The 19,058-nt window shown below is 41.5% G+C and overlaps 1 protein-coding gene across 2 annotated transcripts in view; it reads left to right on the top strand.

The window, feature by feature from the left end:
* BMPER (BMP binding endothelial regulator) overlaps positions 1-19,058 on the top strand; it is a 270,991-nt gene that overhangs the window by 163,642 nt on the left and 88,291 nt on the right. The window contains exons 12-13 of one of the 2 annotated variants that reach the window (XM_024130256.1): positions 6,927-7,256; positions 14,063-14,399. In XM_024130256.1, coding sequence (XP_023986024.1) covers positions 6,927-7,256; positions 14,063-14,399 — 667 coding nt within the window. The remainder of the gene's footprint in view (positions 1-6,926; positions 7,257-14,062; positions 14,400-19,058) is intronic. The other variant, XM_055084685.1, reaches the window with a different exon arrangement.

Genomic DNA, 19,058 nt, shown 5'->3' with positions numbered 1-19,058 from the left:
CGCGGAGCGTCTGGGCCCGTGAACCATGGCCGCTGGGCCTGCGCGTCCGGAGCCTGTGCTCCGCAACGGGAGAGGCCACAGCAGTGAGAGGCCCGCGTATCGCAAAAAAAAAAAAAAAAAAAAAAAAAAAAAAAAAAAAGAGAGCAGACATTTTAAGGTCAGAGCTTGGATGATAGAGTGGCAAAAATGCATCCTCTATAACAAGTTTGTATTAACACCCAATGAATTTCCAGCATTCTGGAAGGTGCCCTGGAGGACATGGATAAAAAGCTGATACAGACCCTGAGTTTAGGAGCTTGTAATGTGGTTGGGGAGATGAAATGTAAACACATTAAATGAGAGAACCGTGTAATATAGTTTTTAATTAACTTCTAGATAGGTGTCATTAAACTGAAGTTCATGAACTCTTAGGAGGTCATTGATCAGTCTTAGGAAAGGGTGTCTGTGAGCCTCTACATTTGAGTGGATATACTCATGTGCACTTGGAAGGAAGAGTGTCTATACATTTCTTCAGATTCCCCCAAAGCTCTCTAATCCCAGTTTGTTAACAACAATGACTGTGTAGGATGCTGTGGTATAGGGTGTAAATGGAAACATCACGTCATGGTGTGGGAGGCACTGGCTTCAAAGCCACAGAGATTGGGTTGGACTCTGTCTTTACTGCTATTGGCTGGGTGACCATGGGCAACAAGGAAACCTCTCCAGACTCATTGCTAAGAAATTAGGGTAATAGTATATACCATGTGTAGAGAAGTAGTGAGGATTAAAGGAGATAGTGAAAATATGGAAAGCATCTGGCATGGTACCTGGTGGAACCTAGTCACTCCAGACCAAGTTGCCTTGACTTTTGCTAGATTTATTAGTTTCCTATTGCTGCTGTAACAAATTATTACAAACTTAGTGTCTTAAAAACAATACACATTTATTATCTTAAGTTCTGGAGGTCAGAAGTCTGAAATGGATCTGAATGGGTCAAAATCAAAGTATTGGCAGTGCTGCATTCCTTCTCGAGGCTCTAGGGGAGAATCTGTTTTCATGCCTTGTCCAGCTTCTAGAGGCTGCCCATTTTTCTTGATTTGAAGCCTTCTTTCATCTTCAAAGCCAGCAATGGCAAGTTGGGTCCTTCTCATGCTGCAGCACTGTGTGACACTCACTTTCCTGCCTTCTTCCTTCATTTATAAGGACACTTGTGATAACATTTATCCTGCCTGGAGATAAATACCCAGGATAATCTCCCCATCTCAGGGTCAGCTGCTTAGCAACCTTAATTTCATCTGCAGCCTTAATTCCTTGTCCTGAGAGCATTAGTTAATTATTCAGTTAATTACTTGATTAAGCAAACTTCTGTTGAATTACCTGCTGTACACCATTTATTACACTTAACTATTTCAGTGAGTTCCGTGTGGGCAGTTTATTTTTTTCCACTGAAATTTATTCTTTAATTAATTAACCCATTCATTTAACAAATATTTGATACCTAATATGTATTATACCAGGCATTGCTATGAGTAATGCACAGATGAATCCGTTTATCATATATATAAATGTAGATCCTCCAACATACAAGCCAGTGTGCCACGCACTGAGAAGTATACACAAGATTTACGTGTAAGGAGTTTAAGGCCTGTTTTAGGAGTTAAGGATACATTACAACTAAAAGCTGTAGTTGGGTGGAAAGTGATTTATCATAAGCGTTCTGTGGGTTTGATGACCCTATTTTTAACCTGGAACCTTTTAACCTTCAAACTGAAAAACATAGTGTGACTATAAGATAAGAGTATTTGAATTTAAGAAAAGTCCCAGAAAAGATGAGCTGTGTGGTCAGTTTTGCTTTGGGGACTTACAGGAAAGAGAAGTGACTTTGGCTGAGGCGTGGGGAAGGTTGGCACGTGAGCCAGGAGCTGATGAACTCCAGTGCTGTGAACTGAGGTGTGGGGCAGGCACAGGCCACTGCACCAACCAAGATGAGAGGTGGGGAAGCCCTGGGCTCAGCTGGGGAGGCCGTAATAGGATGTCAGCCTCGGCTTTAGGTTTAAATTTAGTTCAAATTAGATCTCGAAGGTAAGGATGCTCCCTGTTCTGTTTGAAGTTGGTGAGGATATGAGGTTATGGAAATTATGTGAAAAGAAATTTACATTCTTAACAGTATCCCTACCAAACCTTTTTTTTTTTTTTAAATGTTAACTTCAGGTGCCTACTCAACTTTTTTAAAAAAATCAGCTTTTTATTTTTAGATTTGTAAGTCTGTCTCATGGGTTAGGGATGGGTGGAAAGAAACCCTCTATGACCTAACCCCACATTCACACAGTAAAGTCAGATTAAGTTTTGATTTAAGAAGCCAAGGATGTAAAATCTGAAAGGAATCCAGGTGCCCCTTGGTGGAGCTTCTGTTGGCTTTGAGGTCCCCTGGGGGCAGCAGCTGTCAGCGACACCTCTGAGAGAGGCCAGAGCCTCCTGTGTGGGGAAGTTCAGTTCCTGCTGGGTCACACACAGCCTGTTTATATTGGAGGCTTACATCATGTCAGGAGGAGCCTAGGCAAACAGCATAAGGGCTTGTGTTCAGGGCAGCGTTTCTAACCCCAGCCTTTCCTGGTTCTTGACCCAAACTTGGCATTATCACGGCTCTTACCCACCTGGGATTCCCAGGAGCCCCTGCATGACCCAGTGGCGCCGGAGTCCCACAGGGCCCGTTTTACTGCAGTTTATGTTGAGGAAAGTTTAAAGCCATGTTTTTCATTTGATAGACCTTCTTCATGGTTAGAACACTACTCTGGAAAGGTACTGGTCTGTGTGGTGGTGTGGTATTCTCTTTGCAGAGAATAATGGACTGAGGATGAAAGTCATTTTCTGTGTTTTCAAAGTGACTTTAGTAACTGGGGAAATCTTACGTTAAATGAATAGGAAATAAAATTTCATGTACAGGATAATCTTAACTATGTTAAAATGTACACAAACACAGACACACACAGACACAGACACACACAGACACACCCCAAAATGGTAAACAGTGATTATTTCTTGTTGGTGGAACCGTGAATGATACTTTTTTTATTCTTATGCTTTCTGTTTTTGTTTTGTTGTGTTTTGGGGGAAGGGGGTTAGAGTCTTCTCAATTTCTCTTATTTTTTATGACATGAGGTTGTATTATTTTCCCTTAATTTTCGCCGATGGATGTTTTGAGAATAATCACTGTTCTCAGAAGGAAGGCATCTTATTAGAGTAAATATACCCATGGGAGAAATAAATGTACCTGATGAGGTTAAGAGAAAAACATTGGAATTTTGTTTTCAGAAGCAGCCCGACTCTTAATTCTCATAGCTGTCTTATTAAAGTAGGTAACATCAAAGAGATACGTTTTAATCCAGTATTTTTAATTTTTTAAAACAAATGTCCTTATTCCAAGAGTATACATAGTGATTATAAATAATAAAATGTAAATGTAAATAATAATGTATATACACATAAACAAGAAAGAGGAAAATAAATGTCACATGTAATTTCATTACCTAAGAGAAAAAAACATTCTTAATATTCTACTCTTTTTTTTCCCAGTTCCTAGACATTGTATACATATTATTGAAAACAAACCAAAACAAAAATGACATCTGATAATTTGACTTAAAAGACTATGAAAACACATACCACTGCTTGTAAACTGGCTTTTTCTCTCCATCCTCTGACTTAAACATATTCAGGCAAGGATAGTTATGGAAGGGTCTGTTTATTTAGCTCTAACTACCACTCCAGGCTTCCCAGAAGAGTGTGACCGGACATCAGAACATCTTGGACTGTGACTCATTTCACTGGGTCTGCTGAACAAAAATTATATGAAGATACAGTGTTCATTTTTGTCCCCTAAGTGTTTCTATAGTTTTTTTTTTCCTTTTCAGCGAGGCAGATTTTTTAACCCTGAGATTCTCACTTTCCGTCATTCTCTGTGCATGTGTTCGCTGCTCCTGCATGGAGACCTTGAGGATCTGGCATGGGGAACTTGAGGTGCCAAGAAAAAGGGCTAAGGTTTCAAAATTATATTAGTTTTTGATACAAATGTCCCAAATGCAACACATATTTCTCAGACATCTTCCTCATCATGAAATTTTGTTGGCTTCTTCTATATTGCCCTTATACAGAAAAATCATCCTGATCTCCAGACCCTTCTCTTCCACAAGTTATGGCCTCTTGAAAACTATCTTTCCTGACAGCCCTGCTCACAAATGATTTCCCTTGCCTGGTCTCCCTGGATGTCCCTCACAGCTTTCTGCCCAGCTATGAGTAAGCTCAGATTTCCCTAGGGCCCCAGGGCCATTCTATAGGCAGTATATTTTCTGTTGCTTCTTTGAGGATTTGGTTTGTCACAGAATTGACCTTATCTACATGTACCCACATCTTGACTCTTAAAAACAAAACATAGGGACAACAAAAATGAAAACAGAAACATAAGGCAGAAGAAAAAAATTATCACTTGTGGTTCTACCACCAAGAAACAATCTCAGTTTACAATTTTGGGGTATGTGTGTGTGTGGATATTTATTTTAACACAGTCAAGATTATCCTATAGATAGAATTTTGTTTCCTATTTTTCACTTAATATGGCATAAGCACTTCTTCAATCATGAACATTATTTACAGACTTTTTCAATGACTAGATAATAGTTCATTTTATGGATTTACTACCAAGTGCTTAGCTATTAGTTTAATGTTAGGAGACAATCTAAATATCCATTTTCTTACAATGTGTCCATGATCAGTAGGCATGAAGAATAGTGCTAAGGTATGTAGTGAATTCTTGGTAAATGTTAGCTGTTACTGTTTTTGTTAGTTATCATTCTGATGCAGTTGGGGTCAGAACACCTGGAGAAGCTGTATGTTGTTCCCTACAGACTCCGGGCAGAAGGTGTAGGCATGCCCTGTGCCTGCTCACAACTGAGAGAGGATTTCTCAGGAGTATAATTTCAGCTCCTTCACTTGCGCCTTGGCCTTTGCCAGCTGAGGTCCATCTATTTCAAGCTCAAGAGCTCAAAAGCATTGATTGGTTCTGAGTTTTCTTGATGAATATGTGGCATTAAAAACCCTGAAAAAGCCCTTTTCTTGAATTTGGTGCATCTGGTGGTCAGGTTAGCATTTAGTTCTTTGGGGGCACATGGTAGCATTAACTTTGAACTATAGTTCTCCTGATGCCACTTGAGGTGTCCCAAAGAACTGCCTTGCTCCCTGTCAACCAAAAAGCCCCATCTTCATCCCAGGGAAGGATTCCATTTGTCAGAATGTGCGAGCAATGTGTGATAGGACAATTTTGAAGTAATCACATGGAGAAAGGACTGGAGAATGCAGTATGGGGTGGTCAGATAGGTGGGAACGCTAGTTGGGGGGATATAGGATTAAGAAGGTGAGGGTGGGGTACAGTGTGGAGCAACAGACTGAGTAAAACTGGAGTCACGAGGAAAGAACACCATAAAAAAGGATAAGAAAGGCATCGAAATGGCGGGTGAATTAAAATGTTGCTGGTGAACTTTCAAAGCTTTCTCTCCCACCCTTTTCTTCCACCCTCCTCCCCCAAGTAGTGCCTTTTTTATATGCCTTGAAGTATTTGTTCATTGAAACTCTCCTACATACCAGAAACAATCTGTTCTGTGAGTCTCTATTAAATGTTGACAAGGAAAGCTAACTTAGAGCAAGTAATTCATTTACGAAATTCCCAATACGTATGATTTATATGGAGTCACGTGAAATTGACATATGAAATGACATAATGTATCATAAAACAGCATTACTCCCCAAACACTTTAGAAATTAAAAGCAAATGTTTGCCTTGGATCCAGTTGGTCCTGTCAGATCAGTTGGCACATCCTTCCTCTGTATTGATGCTTAATTCTTCTGTTATGTATTCAGAGCAATTATTGGTATAGGATAGTTTCATATTCTTGATGTGTTCTGGAAATCGATCTTTTTATTTTAGTTCTTTCATCATGTGGGCTAATTTCTCTAAATGAATTTCTCATTTCCTGGTTGTTTATGCCTTCTTAAAAACAGATAAAATATCTTTATATAGAAAACAAATCAATTCCAAATTTTGTTTTAAAAAAGGAAATGATATTTAGTTTTCTGTATAAACCTTTGAAATGCCCTAAAGTGTAAAACTTTACTTGGGTCTCGTAAGTATTTGAATTAGTGGTGTTTTGAAGTGAAGAATTCATTGGAATTTCTTAAACTTACTAAATGATGGGTTTTACAATTGATTCTTTATCCAACTTTAGATTTTGATACACAGATCAAAATATAGGAGCCTTGTATTTCTAGAAAATACACGGAGACTATCAACTTTATCCATGTTTGGTTCTTAACAATATTAAACATGCATCTGTTTGGCAGTGCTATTTATCTGTCCTTAGAAATACATGAGTGTTGAATATAATACTTTTCTAAGACCATGAATAACACTGAGAATACCATGTTTCCAAATTTTTTGAATCAATTAAATGGAAACAATACTAATGCTTTGGTGTATTGTCATTTATGTTGCTGCCTTCTATTTGTATTTTTGTTCTTGTTTATATGGGTTATGAAATTAGGCCAGTTCTGTTTATAAAATTATCCCAGTTTCATTTCTCTGTCTTTGACATTAAGACCATAGAAGCATATCCAGTCTCTAAAATAGAGATGCTTTAAGAATTCAGAAGTGTTATAAATAACTTTTAAGTATAAAAGCACCGGAAGTATTACATGTCCTGCGAGGTTTGGTACAAACTTTTAGAACAACCAAACTTTTTATTTATTTTCTTTTAAGTTGATTTTCCTTAGTGCACCTCTGTTAAGGCCTTCCCTTTACCCGGCAGGTGCCCCTATCAGGTTTATTGCAGGGACCCCTGATTTCTCTTTGAATCCTTCACTCGGTTTATGACCTGCTTTTGTCTCTCACTCATCCGCAGAGCCTGGCGTTTGCACGGTATTCGGAGATCCCCACTACAACACTTTTGACGGACGGACATTTAACTTTCAGGGGACGTGTCAGTACGTTTTGACAAAAGACTGCTCCTCCCCTGCCTCGCCCTTTCAGGTGCTGGTGAAGAACGATGCGCGCAGGACCCGCTCCTTCTCCTGGACCAAGTCGGTGGACCTGGTGCTGGGCGCCGGCACCGTCAGCCTCCAGCAGCACCTGACCGTGCGCTGGAACGGCTCGCGCATCGCGCTGCCCTGCCACGCGCCGCAGTTTCACATCGACCTGGACGGCTACCTCTTGAAAGTGACGACCAAAGCAGGTGAGCTTCTAGAAGCACGGGCCTTCTGTGTACCTCTGGCTCTTCCCTCTGTCTCACTAACTTGTGCTCAGGAGCTACAGCTGTTCCTCCTCCGCGGAGGAAAACCAGAGGCAGAGCAGTATTCCAGCCGCAGGTGTGGCCGCACGCCCGGGATGCCACAAAACAGCTGGAGAAATGTGCACACCGAGGAGCCTTGCAGTCCGACGCCAGTTACACCAGTCTTGCAATCTGTCGACATCCAGTGCCTTTCCATCCTCATTCCAGACATAGCGGTGGTTCTCTCCGAATAACCCCTTTCTCATGTTTTGCTGCTACTTTAGGCCATTGATGTCTAGCTTGGAATTGTGTCTTTCCCAGCTCAGCCAGTAATGTGCAGTTTCACATCTGTGAGAAAGAGTGTTTCCTTGTTAGCATCTGTCCAAGAAGGAGGGACTCCCTCAAAAGCCAACTGCAAAAGTGTGGGTGTGAAGATGGGAGTGCGGATGGTGGACTGTGTGACCAGCAGTGCTGTCCATTCTTGACCCGGGGCAGGATGCTCATTGAGTTGATGGGTAGAACCACTGGCTTCTGCCAGAGGACACTTAGGATGCTTGCTCTGAAAGCACTTCCCCCGGCCGTGGGCACAGGCAGCTGGCCCCTGAGGCCTTTTCTCAGCATCACATGTTGCCTGAGGCCCCCTGGACTCTGTGTTTCCCCTCCACGGGCAGATACATTCCCCCTAGGCCAAACTGGTCATAGTTGCTAGTAGGTTACTCCTAGGTGTTCAGTGAGGCTCAAATTTTTGTCTGTGAGGTGCTGCCTTACAGAGGCATCTTAGAAGCAGAAATCAATCCTTCATTCTCAGCCCCAAAGAATGAATTCAGTTTGTTTACACAGTTTATATTATATCATGTATGGTTCCTTCCATGCTGCCTTTGGTTAATGCATATTGTTTATCAGTTGGATTTTGAACTTCACGTCCTCCTGGCATATGCTATTTCTTTAAGCATGATACTTGAGGAAATCAGCATATTTCTTACTTTTTGCACTGATGAGAATTTAACAATGTAAAAACATCAATGGGGTTCCAGTTTCTTTAGCTAATATGGATTGAAAGGGAAACATTGGATAGAGCAGGCACTTTTGAGGGACTGCAGAGACTGTTCTCCACGGCACCTTCAGAACCCTGTTAATTGTTTCTGTTCAAGCCAAAATACGTTTGGTAAATTGATTTGAGCCGATGGAATGCAAGCTTAGCTAAACAAAGGCAGGAAGCCAAGGAGAAGCCCAGGGAGCTTTTATTTGAGAAATGTTAAATATTAATGTATTGGGACATTCTATAAAGAAGGGAAGATTCCCATTGTTCACTTTGAAAGTGGTAGATGTGAAGAGCTCTGTTCATTCAACTTTAGAGGGATTAATCTACCCCAGAAAATTCAGACACCTGTTGTTGCATTCACGTGACATGCCACGCTGCACAGGTAGGCCTCAGCTCATCCCTCTGAAGGAAGCAGCAGTTTGTGGCTTCATGTAAAACGTACACAAGGGGCTTCCCTGGTGGCGCAGTGGTTGCGCGTCCGCCTGCCGATGCAGGGGAACCGGGTTCGCGCCCCGGCCCGGGAGGACCCCACATGCCGCGGAGCGGCTGGGCCCGTGAGCCATGGCCGCTGAGCCTGCGCGTCCGGAGCCTGTGCTCCGCAACGGGAGAGGCCACAACAGAGGGAGGCCCGCATACCACACACACACAAAAAAGCAAAAACAAAAACAAACAAAAAAAACGTACACAAAACGACCCATTATTACACAGTTATAATTAGAAGCACCTTGCTTATCTGTTTGCAAGCCAGGTGAACACAGTGGATTCTACTGATATGGAAATTATTAGTCATCTACAACTCAATACTCAAAGGGATTCTGGATATTCAGATATTACTAACAGTTGAGGAGTTTCAATACTGTTCCTGTCACAGCTGACAATACCTTATGGAATAAGTGTACTCTTTGTAAGGGTTTCACATGGCAAAAATGACTATAAGGATGAGGCTGCTAAGAAAATAATAGTATATCGTAAATACCATAATTAGGTTAGTGAATTTAACTCTTCTAGGCCTTGAACTCCGTTTTACAATTTCTTTTCTTTTTCTATCTCTCTTGCCACGATACAAGTAATTTATGTGCCCTTAATACCCAGCTGAACAACTTCCTGTATCACACGGAGCGCACAAGCTTTCTGCTTGCTAGGGAGGAACTGTATTTCTTTGGGCACTAAACTTGCTTTGCGATTATCCATTGAATGGGACAATTCCATTTCCAGACAATGGTCTCTTCCACTCTGGTCTACCAATCTCAGTTTGTACTACCCCTTAGGGATATTTTCTTTTTATTACCTATTGATTGCCTATCTAAAATATCACACTATATCCTTTGAGTGTTTGTTCTTCCTCCGTAATTTTTTTTCATAAGCTCATGTGATCAAAGGGTACTTTCTTCAAAATAGCAGCTTAAATCAAGCCTGCAGCTGGAAGACGGGAGATGGGGAAGAATGGCTCTGTGGCCCTGTGGCTTATAGACTCAGCACTTCATGATGGAATTGTCTGCCAGAGGAGCACAGGTGGCCGTGTAGCTTGGGTGGAAATAGGCTACAGCTACATTCCTAATAAAAACTGGGGTAGTACAGAAGACACAGAACAAGGCTCAGTAGCTTGAGAAAGCTCTGCTCACCCCTGTCACACACCCCAACACCAACTCTTCGCACTTAGTGAATCACTTAAAATATTTCCTTTCTGCCACCTGTTCACTTCATCAGCTCCACCTGAAAGAGTTACATCAGATCCACCTGAAAGCATTAACATGTGGGAGTGTGACTTTTTATTTTACTTTTGGTAGATCCCTACACTTGATGAGCCTAGAGTATATATATATATATTTTTTTTCTTTTTTTCCTTTGGTGTAAACTCTAAACAGAAAAATTATCCATTTTTAAGCATCACTATGGTATGTCTACAGATTTTGCATCTCCTCTCTCTCTTAAAAGTGGACTGCAGCAAAAGCAACAATAACAACCAAAAAAACAAAGCAAAGACTAACAACCACAAAATAAAACAACAACAATCCCCCTACCAAAAAAAAAAAAAAAAAAATTAGTAGTCTGGAGCCAGGTCACACACTTGAAAGGTGAACAACAGGTTGGTAAAATATTCACTGGTGAGAAGGGAAAATTGGAAGGCTCTTCATGCAGTGGAAGGAATGCAGCTGCTGCTCGCATCCCACGTGAGACGTGTGCTTCAGCTTTGGCCTTCTGACTGCCAGTGATTTCTACCAATTTCCCATGCAGAGAACTGGGAAACTCATCCCAGCTGCAGAAACGACTAACCCCAAACCCTCAAACACTTCCATGGCATTTTCATCTCATAAGATGCCTATTTAAAATATCTTTTGGAAGAGCAATTTTTTTTTCAATTACAACTTATTCATTTTTTTTGCCTGTCACTACTGTAATTTACTTTGCATGGATTTTACTCATGTAGAGAGTAAAAGTAACTGTGCAAACACATATGTATATGATACAGCAATAGACAAAGGCATCTGTAGTCAAATAAGTCATCCCTACACAATACGAAGCCTAGCATTGTTCTGTGAAAATCCTCTTAGTATAATGATAAAAAGAAAAGAGGAGGAAAAGAGAGTGAATTACAAATTATTCTCTTATTTTGGGGGCCGTGTTTCGTGAAAGAGATGTCAAGAGTCTTGAGAAGAGTTTATTAAAAACACAGTGGGTCTGCATCTTCCCAAGCATGCATGGACCAGCAGTCCATTGCAAAGAAAGAACGATTGGCTTGTTCACTGTGAGTTGAATTCCCATGAACTCAGTTGCCCAAAGTCTCAAATTTATTATATCATTGCCAGTAATTTTGTTGGCACTCCTTTGGATGTAAATTCTCAACCAGTGTGGCACTTGGAAAATAGCATTTGCCTGCTGTCTAGGAAAGAGATTTGTAGTTTGGAAAATTTTGCAAGGTAGAAAATCTTTAGAATTATGCTCTAAAAGTTTGAGTGTTGTATGGAATTGATCTCTCCCTTCATTCCTCTGGCTGGGCAGCTGCCTAGTTACAGGCTTATGAGTTCAAGTTTCTTCTATACCTTAGAGAGTGCATTACAAATCATATTATAGTTTGCTTGTCTTTTTTCAAAATGTTATTTCAGTGTCTTAACTAGCATGAAATTCACAAATTTCTTTGGCTTTGCAGACTCGTAGTATCAATTTACAGGGTAATTCGTTCATTTAGTGAGTATATACTATGCGTCAGATAATGTGTTGGAAGATGGGGTATGGAGAAATAGACATCGTTTTATACAATAGTTGTGGTTGTCACAATTGACCCCATCTTTGAGATCCACACAGGAGATTAGTCCAGTGTGGGGACAGACTAGCAGCGTGTCCTTGCTCTGATCACCACGACCCATCACTGTCTTCTCTTCACCCAATTATTCCCGAAAGCCCAAGAGACACTTTCTTATGACCTTCTTTCCTGCTTTTTACCCAATTCTATTTAATTGCTTTTTGGAACTGGAACTGAGCTTCTTCTCCTGATCAAGAAATCTTCTCTACCATTTGCCTTGGACTGAGAATGCTTCCATTCCTTTCATTTACCATACAGTGATTTCCATATGAGTCTTTCTGTTTATTTCTTGAGAAATCCAATTGTAGACCACTGGTTTATTCTACCAATAACTTTCCCTAAAGCGGATCTGTAACTCTTGCTTGTGGCAGTTGTGTGTCCTACTCACAGGAATGCTGTTTGGCCAGGCTTCTCTCCCTTTGGACCACGTCCAGGAGAATATTGGCTTTAGAATATTGGCTTAGGGAATATTAGTGTTAGCCTTTTACTTCTGAGTGTTTCTTGCTGATCTTATATCACTCTGAAATTGCCTTATGCCAATTTTATATTCAGACAAGATCCATTCCATCCCTCTGCACCCCTTTCTCCTTTTTCATCACCACCTTATCTCCCCAGCTTCTGAGTATCTTCTGAACACTTGCTCATCAGGCTAGTATTGATCCTTCAGAAACAAAGGTAAAGTCTTCTAAAAAGAGTCATGTTGATCTTTCCAGAGGCTCAGAACAGACTAAATCAAAGACTAGGTTTTGTCAGAAATCCAAGAGGGTAAGACTGAAAACACACAGCGGGGACACTTTCTATTTTTCTGTTAAAACAGAGCTTTCTTTGTGGGGTGTCCCTCTTAGGAGACAGTGACGTTGAGTAAGGAAGAGTCCTAGGGCAGAAATGCACCTCAACCTATTGTAGAGGTTCTCTTGGTGCTCATCCACCAAACTGGTACCTAGTTCACCATTCACTGTGGGGCTCAGGCCCTGCCAGGACATTACCAGGAGAACAGTTAGAGAAGCTTCCAACGCACACCTGAGACATAAATAAAATGATAACAACAGAGTTATCATTTGCTCTGGGTTGAGCCTCAAAAGACTGTTCACGAAACCCTCCCCTTTGTCTTATGGACAGTGTCTTCACATTCAATATCAGGATGGATATGAGAACATTCCTTCTTGACCTTCTGGTCAGACTGATCTGTGATGTGTGACAGTGGAAGCTGCCTGCCTGACATGTGACAGAAATCCCACTATTCAGTGGGGTCATTGGCTGGAGTAAATCCTAGAAGCTTTGGGCTAACAGGTCTGGAAAAATATGAATGTTCTCAGAAATATTCTCCAATTGTTTAGATGGTCAGTTCAGCAAACCAAGGGGAGATTACATTCTTTACCTTGTGGAGTGAAGAAGATTGTTTCCTTGGTGAACAAGACAGTACTGTCCTGCTGATTCTATCCAGCACATGAGTAACTTTGGCCTGTGGGCTGGTAGCCTCCAATGCCTAGTCAAATTTTGAAGCTTATGATCAGCCCAGGCATGGAGGCCCCAACCTAGGGCTCATAACATCTCAACCCTAGGAAGCATGGATTGAAAAGCTGTGCATGTCTCACAGATGACTGTAAAATAACGAGGGGGCAAACATTGTCATTTGTAGGAGTGTTGTCCTTTGAAGAGGATGTATTCAGAAGCTGTATATTTATTACTTTAATACTTCCACTATAGCAAATAATTTGGAAATTTTCACTTGGCACTTAGCATAATCATATGGGGGGATTATTGGATGAAGAAAAATGATATTAAAAAAACTATCATCTTTGTTGTCTTTCCATTTCTGCATTGTAGTAGTCATTGGATAAATGAAAACATGATTTGGATCAAGACGATTACTCTAGAAAAGGGCAAAAATATAAACCCTAGAGTAACATGGTCAATGAATAGTCATCTACAAGTCAAATTAGGGTACATAAGATATCATTATAAGGGCAAACTTTATACATTTAAAAAGTTCTGGGCTTCCCTGGTGGCGCAGTGGTTGCGCGTCCGCCTGCCGATGCAGGGGAACCGGGTTCGCGCCCCGGTCTGGGAGGATCCCACATGCCGCGGAGCGGCTGGGCCCGTGAGCCATGGCCGCTGAGCCTGCGCGTCCGGAGCCTGTGCTCCGCAACGGGAGAGGCCACGGCAGAGGGAGGCCCACATACCACAAAAAAATAAATAAATAAAAAAATAAAAAAAATAAAAAAAATACATAAAAAGTTCTAAGCCCCAATAAGTGATTCATGTTATATCACACAATGTTTGATGTGGCGAAATTAAAAGGTAATCAAGAATTTGGTGAGATCCTTAGTGTTCCTTGTTAGAGGATAGTCATATGTACTATGTAAGAATCTATACAGTTGGGAACTATTGGTGGATTCAAGAGTGGTTGATCCTCTTTTCCTCCAGGTTTGGAAATATCGTGGGATGGAGACAGTTTTGTAGAAGTCATGGCTGCACCCCATCTCAAGGGCAAACTCTGTGGTCTTTGTGGCAACTACAATGGACATAAGCGTGATGACTTAATTGGTGGAGATGGAAACTTCAAGTTTGATGTGGATGACTTTGCCGAGTCCTGGAGGGTGGAGTCCAATGAGTTCTGCAACAGACCCCAGAGAAAACCAGTGCCTGAACTGTGTCAAGGGACAGTGAAGGTAAAGCTTCGAGCCCATCGGGAATGCCAGAAACTCAAATCCTGGGAGTTTCAGACCTGCCACTCAACTGTGGACTATGCTACTTTCTACCGGTAAGTACAGTGCTTTGGGGAATAGGCTTGGGTTACAGACCAAGGGTAGACTTGACCATGGAACAGAGGGTATCAAATCCCTTGGTGTACAAAACAAGGGCCCCCAAAGTGTAGTGTAAACACCCCTGCTTCTTTCTTCTCTTGAGACTGATCTCGTCTTGACTCAGTCCCCCATTATGTCCCAAATTAGGAAATTGAAGGGCATATTTCAGAGCTCTCTCCTATAAGTGATTCTGTTTTTGTGTCTGCAGTTTCAATGGAAAGCTAGTGACACCCTAGGGTTTTTCCAGGTGTTAGCTTGACTCTTAAGATTGAGGAGTGCTTCCCAAAATCTGGCCTAAAATGCAGTGGTATAGGGCAGAGGTAGGAATCTCAGATCACTCTGGCTGCCTTTGGGTATTTGAGTGAGCTTGGTTATTCTAGGTCTGAGGAAGAGTTCATCAGATCTTTCCCATCGTCTCGCCCAGAACACATCTGCACATGGAAAACAAGGTGGTGAAGTGAGGATTCCTTGGATTTTAGCCAACTATAAGACTTTGTGTCCAGAGTCAAAGGAGAGTAGAAACAGGGCTTGAGGATGGAGGAAGGAAGGTCTCTCATTAAGCCCATGGATTCCATTTGTATTAAGCAAACCACTTTAATCACTGTATTAAACGAACAATACATATTCATTGAAGTTACCTGTTTTGTGACTATAAAGGCAACACCTACTTTTACATAAAATTAGCCATTATAATGTGCTAAAGATTTTAAAAATTCCCTATTTCACAACCCTGAGCTAAACATTGCTTTCAATTCGGCAAACATGGCTATACATTTCTGTGTGCAAACTTGTATGTATAGTGCAATATTTATATTATGCATCGATGATATATGGAAAAAAAAAAAAGACCGTGGGTTCCATAACCTTTTCTAATTCTGATTAACCTCCTTCCATACAAAGCAACTGGTTACAAAGGACAATTGGCTTTGACTTCTGTGCTACAAGGTTGCATTTGTGAGTTGATGAGTTTGGCCTGGTTGTACTTCCATTTACTACACAATTCCATGAGGTTCAAGAGCTAAGACTGTATATAACATTAACCACCATGGATGTGGGAGGAAACATGAGATGAACACAGTCCAAAAAGGCCTTGTTTAAGTGATTTGCCTGTGCCTCTTAAAATGAGAAAGCTCCTGTGGTCTGAAGCCACAGAGAAGTTATTTTTACCCTTTAACTGCCACCAGTTTATTTCTCCTAGTTCTCGTTAAATGTGATCTTTTTTTATTTATTTGATCTTTGGATATAAAAGATAAAGTTCTATAAAGTCAGCTCAAAGTAGGGTGGAAAAAGGACTGTCCCTGTCATCACAAATCCCTGAACATAGCTGCATCTGCCAAACCATTTGGCTCCAACTCATGTGTTTAGTTCCTTCAAGCCATTTTCTGGTTGTAATTTGAATTCTCTGGGTTCCCTTCTTTCTCCTCCCTGCACCACCCCCTAGATTGACCTCACCCTTGTCTATTGAAATCAAAAGATCTTAATGCATTCTGGAGTGAATTAAGCACCTGGACAGACAAACCAGGCTTCATTTGGAATCTAAATACCCATCACTTGAAAGTCTGATGGGAAGCAATAGAGCACAGCAATTAAGAAACCTGTGGTCTCCCAGAGCTAAAAATCCAGTCCAGCTTTACAACCTTGAACAGTTATTTAAGCTCGCTGAACCTTAGTTTGCTTATCTGGGAAGTGGGGATAATAAAGAGCCTACCTTGAAGAACTGTTGTTCAGATTCAGTGAGATTATGAACATAGATGCATGTGCTCAACCCAGTGCCCCCGAGCAATGTGCTCTATAACTGTTGGCTGCTATTGTAGCTTCTACCACTAATTAAATGATTAACAAGGGTAAGGCTTCTTTTGGAAGCTCCTCTACCCCAGTTGTGGATTTGGATTGGACCCTTCTCTGTCTGAAATAGAATGGAAAGGCTGTACTTCTCCCAGGACCCTAGCAGCCTACACCTTTGGTTTTCATCCCATTTCAAAGGAACGTGTTGAAAGCAAAAATTGGAGAGCAGGCCTGCAAGAGATTGTTCCCTTTTTGCAAATTTCGATTTCTTTGCTCTTTGGTGATTTATTTTGTATTATGATCCCTGGACTGCTAACAGGAATATGATGAGCACCTTGGCAGAAGTCGTGAGAAACGACTTTGACATGAACAGAGAGAATCGAAATTGTTAGGTGGCCAGACAGATGCTAACCTTCTGCTCTTGAAAGTTGCTACAGCGGCGCAGTTGAGGGGCGGCGGGGGAGTCACTGTGTAAGGGGCTGGATGCCCGAGTTTGGGGAGCTTATGAGAATGCTCTTGGGATCTTTGTGCACTGAGGTTTGGAGGATGGATTATGGTGGGAGGTGAGCTTGTGTTCTGCTGTGTGTGGTGCAGGGACAGAGCACCCTTCCAGGCCAGCCACTCCCTGGAAGAGGCCGGGGAGCTCAGCAGGGCAGAGCTGGACAGTCTTGACTGTCACGCACTTTGCTAATAATCTCATTCCCCAACCAAGAGGTTCACTTTCGTGCACTTTCAAGTGAGGGTGGCCAATATTGGGTAGATCCTGGAGTTCTTTCTTTCTTCCAAGCACGGATGTGGCAGGAGAGAAAAGAAACAAGGTCAGCGTGGAAAGGGAGCTCTGTTCTCAGGAGATCTCCAGCAAGGAACAAACCTTAGGGAGCCTTTAGGAAGCAACGGACAGAGAAGGCATTGGGCGATGCCAAGCTGGACGTAACCTCAACTCCACCACTTTCTAGCTGTGTGGCCCTGGTAGCTTGCTGGGTTTCAGATTCTTTGCCTTTAGAATAGGTATGACTGCGACTACCTGGTGGGATTGCTACTCCAAGGACTGAGGTCAACGGGTGGTGCCACGTTGGCCCATGATAGACAGGCCGTCCTGGCACAGTGTGCTGTTGTCCTGTGTCCCTTACTCTCTATGGAGAATCTGCACCCCCCTACCCCTGGCCACTTACCTTTCTGATTGTCAAGATCTTCTCCTGTGCTCATCGTGGAGAACAGATTAGATAGAGTCTCACTGATGAATCTACGGAACGATTTATAAATGAACCGTTTCTCTTTCGTGACCTTGAATGAAATACGGTAAGTGAAGATTGCATTGCAAGCCTTTAAAAAATTGTTCTTTTTGTCTCATAAGAATGTTCATTGTATGACAATTAAGTAACATTAAAAAGAATAAAGAAGAAAATAGCCATCACATCACGTTCCACACATGTAAATTTTTGCCTGTATATTTTATGTCATTGGCGGAATTTCTAAAATGAAGCTTAAAACATAGTCATGACCTGTGTTTTAAGGGCTGTGATCTTTTTTATGACTCAATATAGGACTAAAGGGATTTACCATGATCTCATATATATATGATATATATAAATTGTATATGAATTTGATTCCTTTCATTTTCCCCTTATCCTTCAAAGAAGTATCTGTACTTTCCTTTAGGACAAAGAATAAAGTTGCGTAATATACAAATGCCACCTTCCAAGTATGTAACTTAGAGAAGGGAGAGGATAAAGGAGGTATTTCTCTCAGGAAATGCTACCTCTTTTGGGTTTCCTTAATCATATGACAAGTTCTAGAGGGAAAATTCTATTATAAATATGAGATAGCTCTTCTTATAAGATCAAAATAATAATTCTAATTTCTCTGAATTAGAGTTTACTTTTGAAATGTCTAGGACTTAGAACTCTTATTTTATTTTGGTCTTTTACCCAGTTCAAAAATTTTAATAGTAAACTGTCCACTGTCTAAAAACTTGAAAAACTTTGTAAATGAATAAGAAATGACTACATATTAGCCAAGACTTTCTTTTTCTCTTTTGGGAAACTTTTTAAGATTTGCTCATTTTTTCTTCACACATCAGTTCCACCCATCATGGCCTCATTTGCTGTAAAAATTAAAGGCTTTGTGATCAGCATATTGGCTTCATTAACTCACTGAATATGTTTGGATGCAAAATAATTTAATTATGAATCACATAAAAATTTTAACTGGCTACTTTGATAATGTGTCTTAAGTCCTAGAGTTGCTAATTGACTTGTCCTCAAATTAGATAATCCCCTTTGCAGATCTGCATTGGCCTCCGCTGGTGTGTCACGGAGACATTTCTGGTAGCAAGGGAGGTAGTTAGTATACTGTGGAAACATGAATGTGAAATCATTTCAATTATACTTGGATTCACACATAGGCCTCCCTGAGGAGGAGATGTTGTCTTTGGGTCTCTTTTCTCATTTCTTTGTTTTCACCTCCCTCCCCCAGCCTCACGCTGCCTTCTCCATCTGCGTCTTGGCTGCCAACTGGGAAATCCAGGAGGAATAAGCAGCCCCCCACCCCATAGCCTCCCTGGCGGTCCTCAGCAGCCAGTATCGAATCCACTCCCCACCTTGAATTCGGGCAGGCTGACGAGACCAGTCTTGGCAGCCCCCGGGGGCACAAGGAAGCCAGGAGATGGGCTGAGCTATGTGGGTCACGCTGAGGAGAGAGAAGACCACCTATACCTTGGGCTGGTGTATGAAACACTAGCAAACTCAGACCTGAATCTTGGATGAAGTAGTTGCAAGTGAGTGTAACCTGCTAGCAAAGCGGGCCTCTCCAGTCAAGGCAGGCCCACATTT

This window comes from Physeter macrocephalus, chromosome 5 (assembly GCF_002837175.3).
Source record: "Physeter macrocephalus isolate SW-GA chromosome 5, ASM283717v5, whole genome shotgun sequence".
Classification (NCBI taxonomy): Eukaryota; Metazoa; Chordata; class Mammalia; order Artiodactyla; family Physeteridae; genus Physeter; species Physeter macrocephalus.
This window is presented reverse-complemented; position numbering and strand designations above follow the sequence as displayed.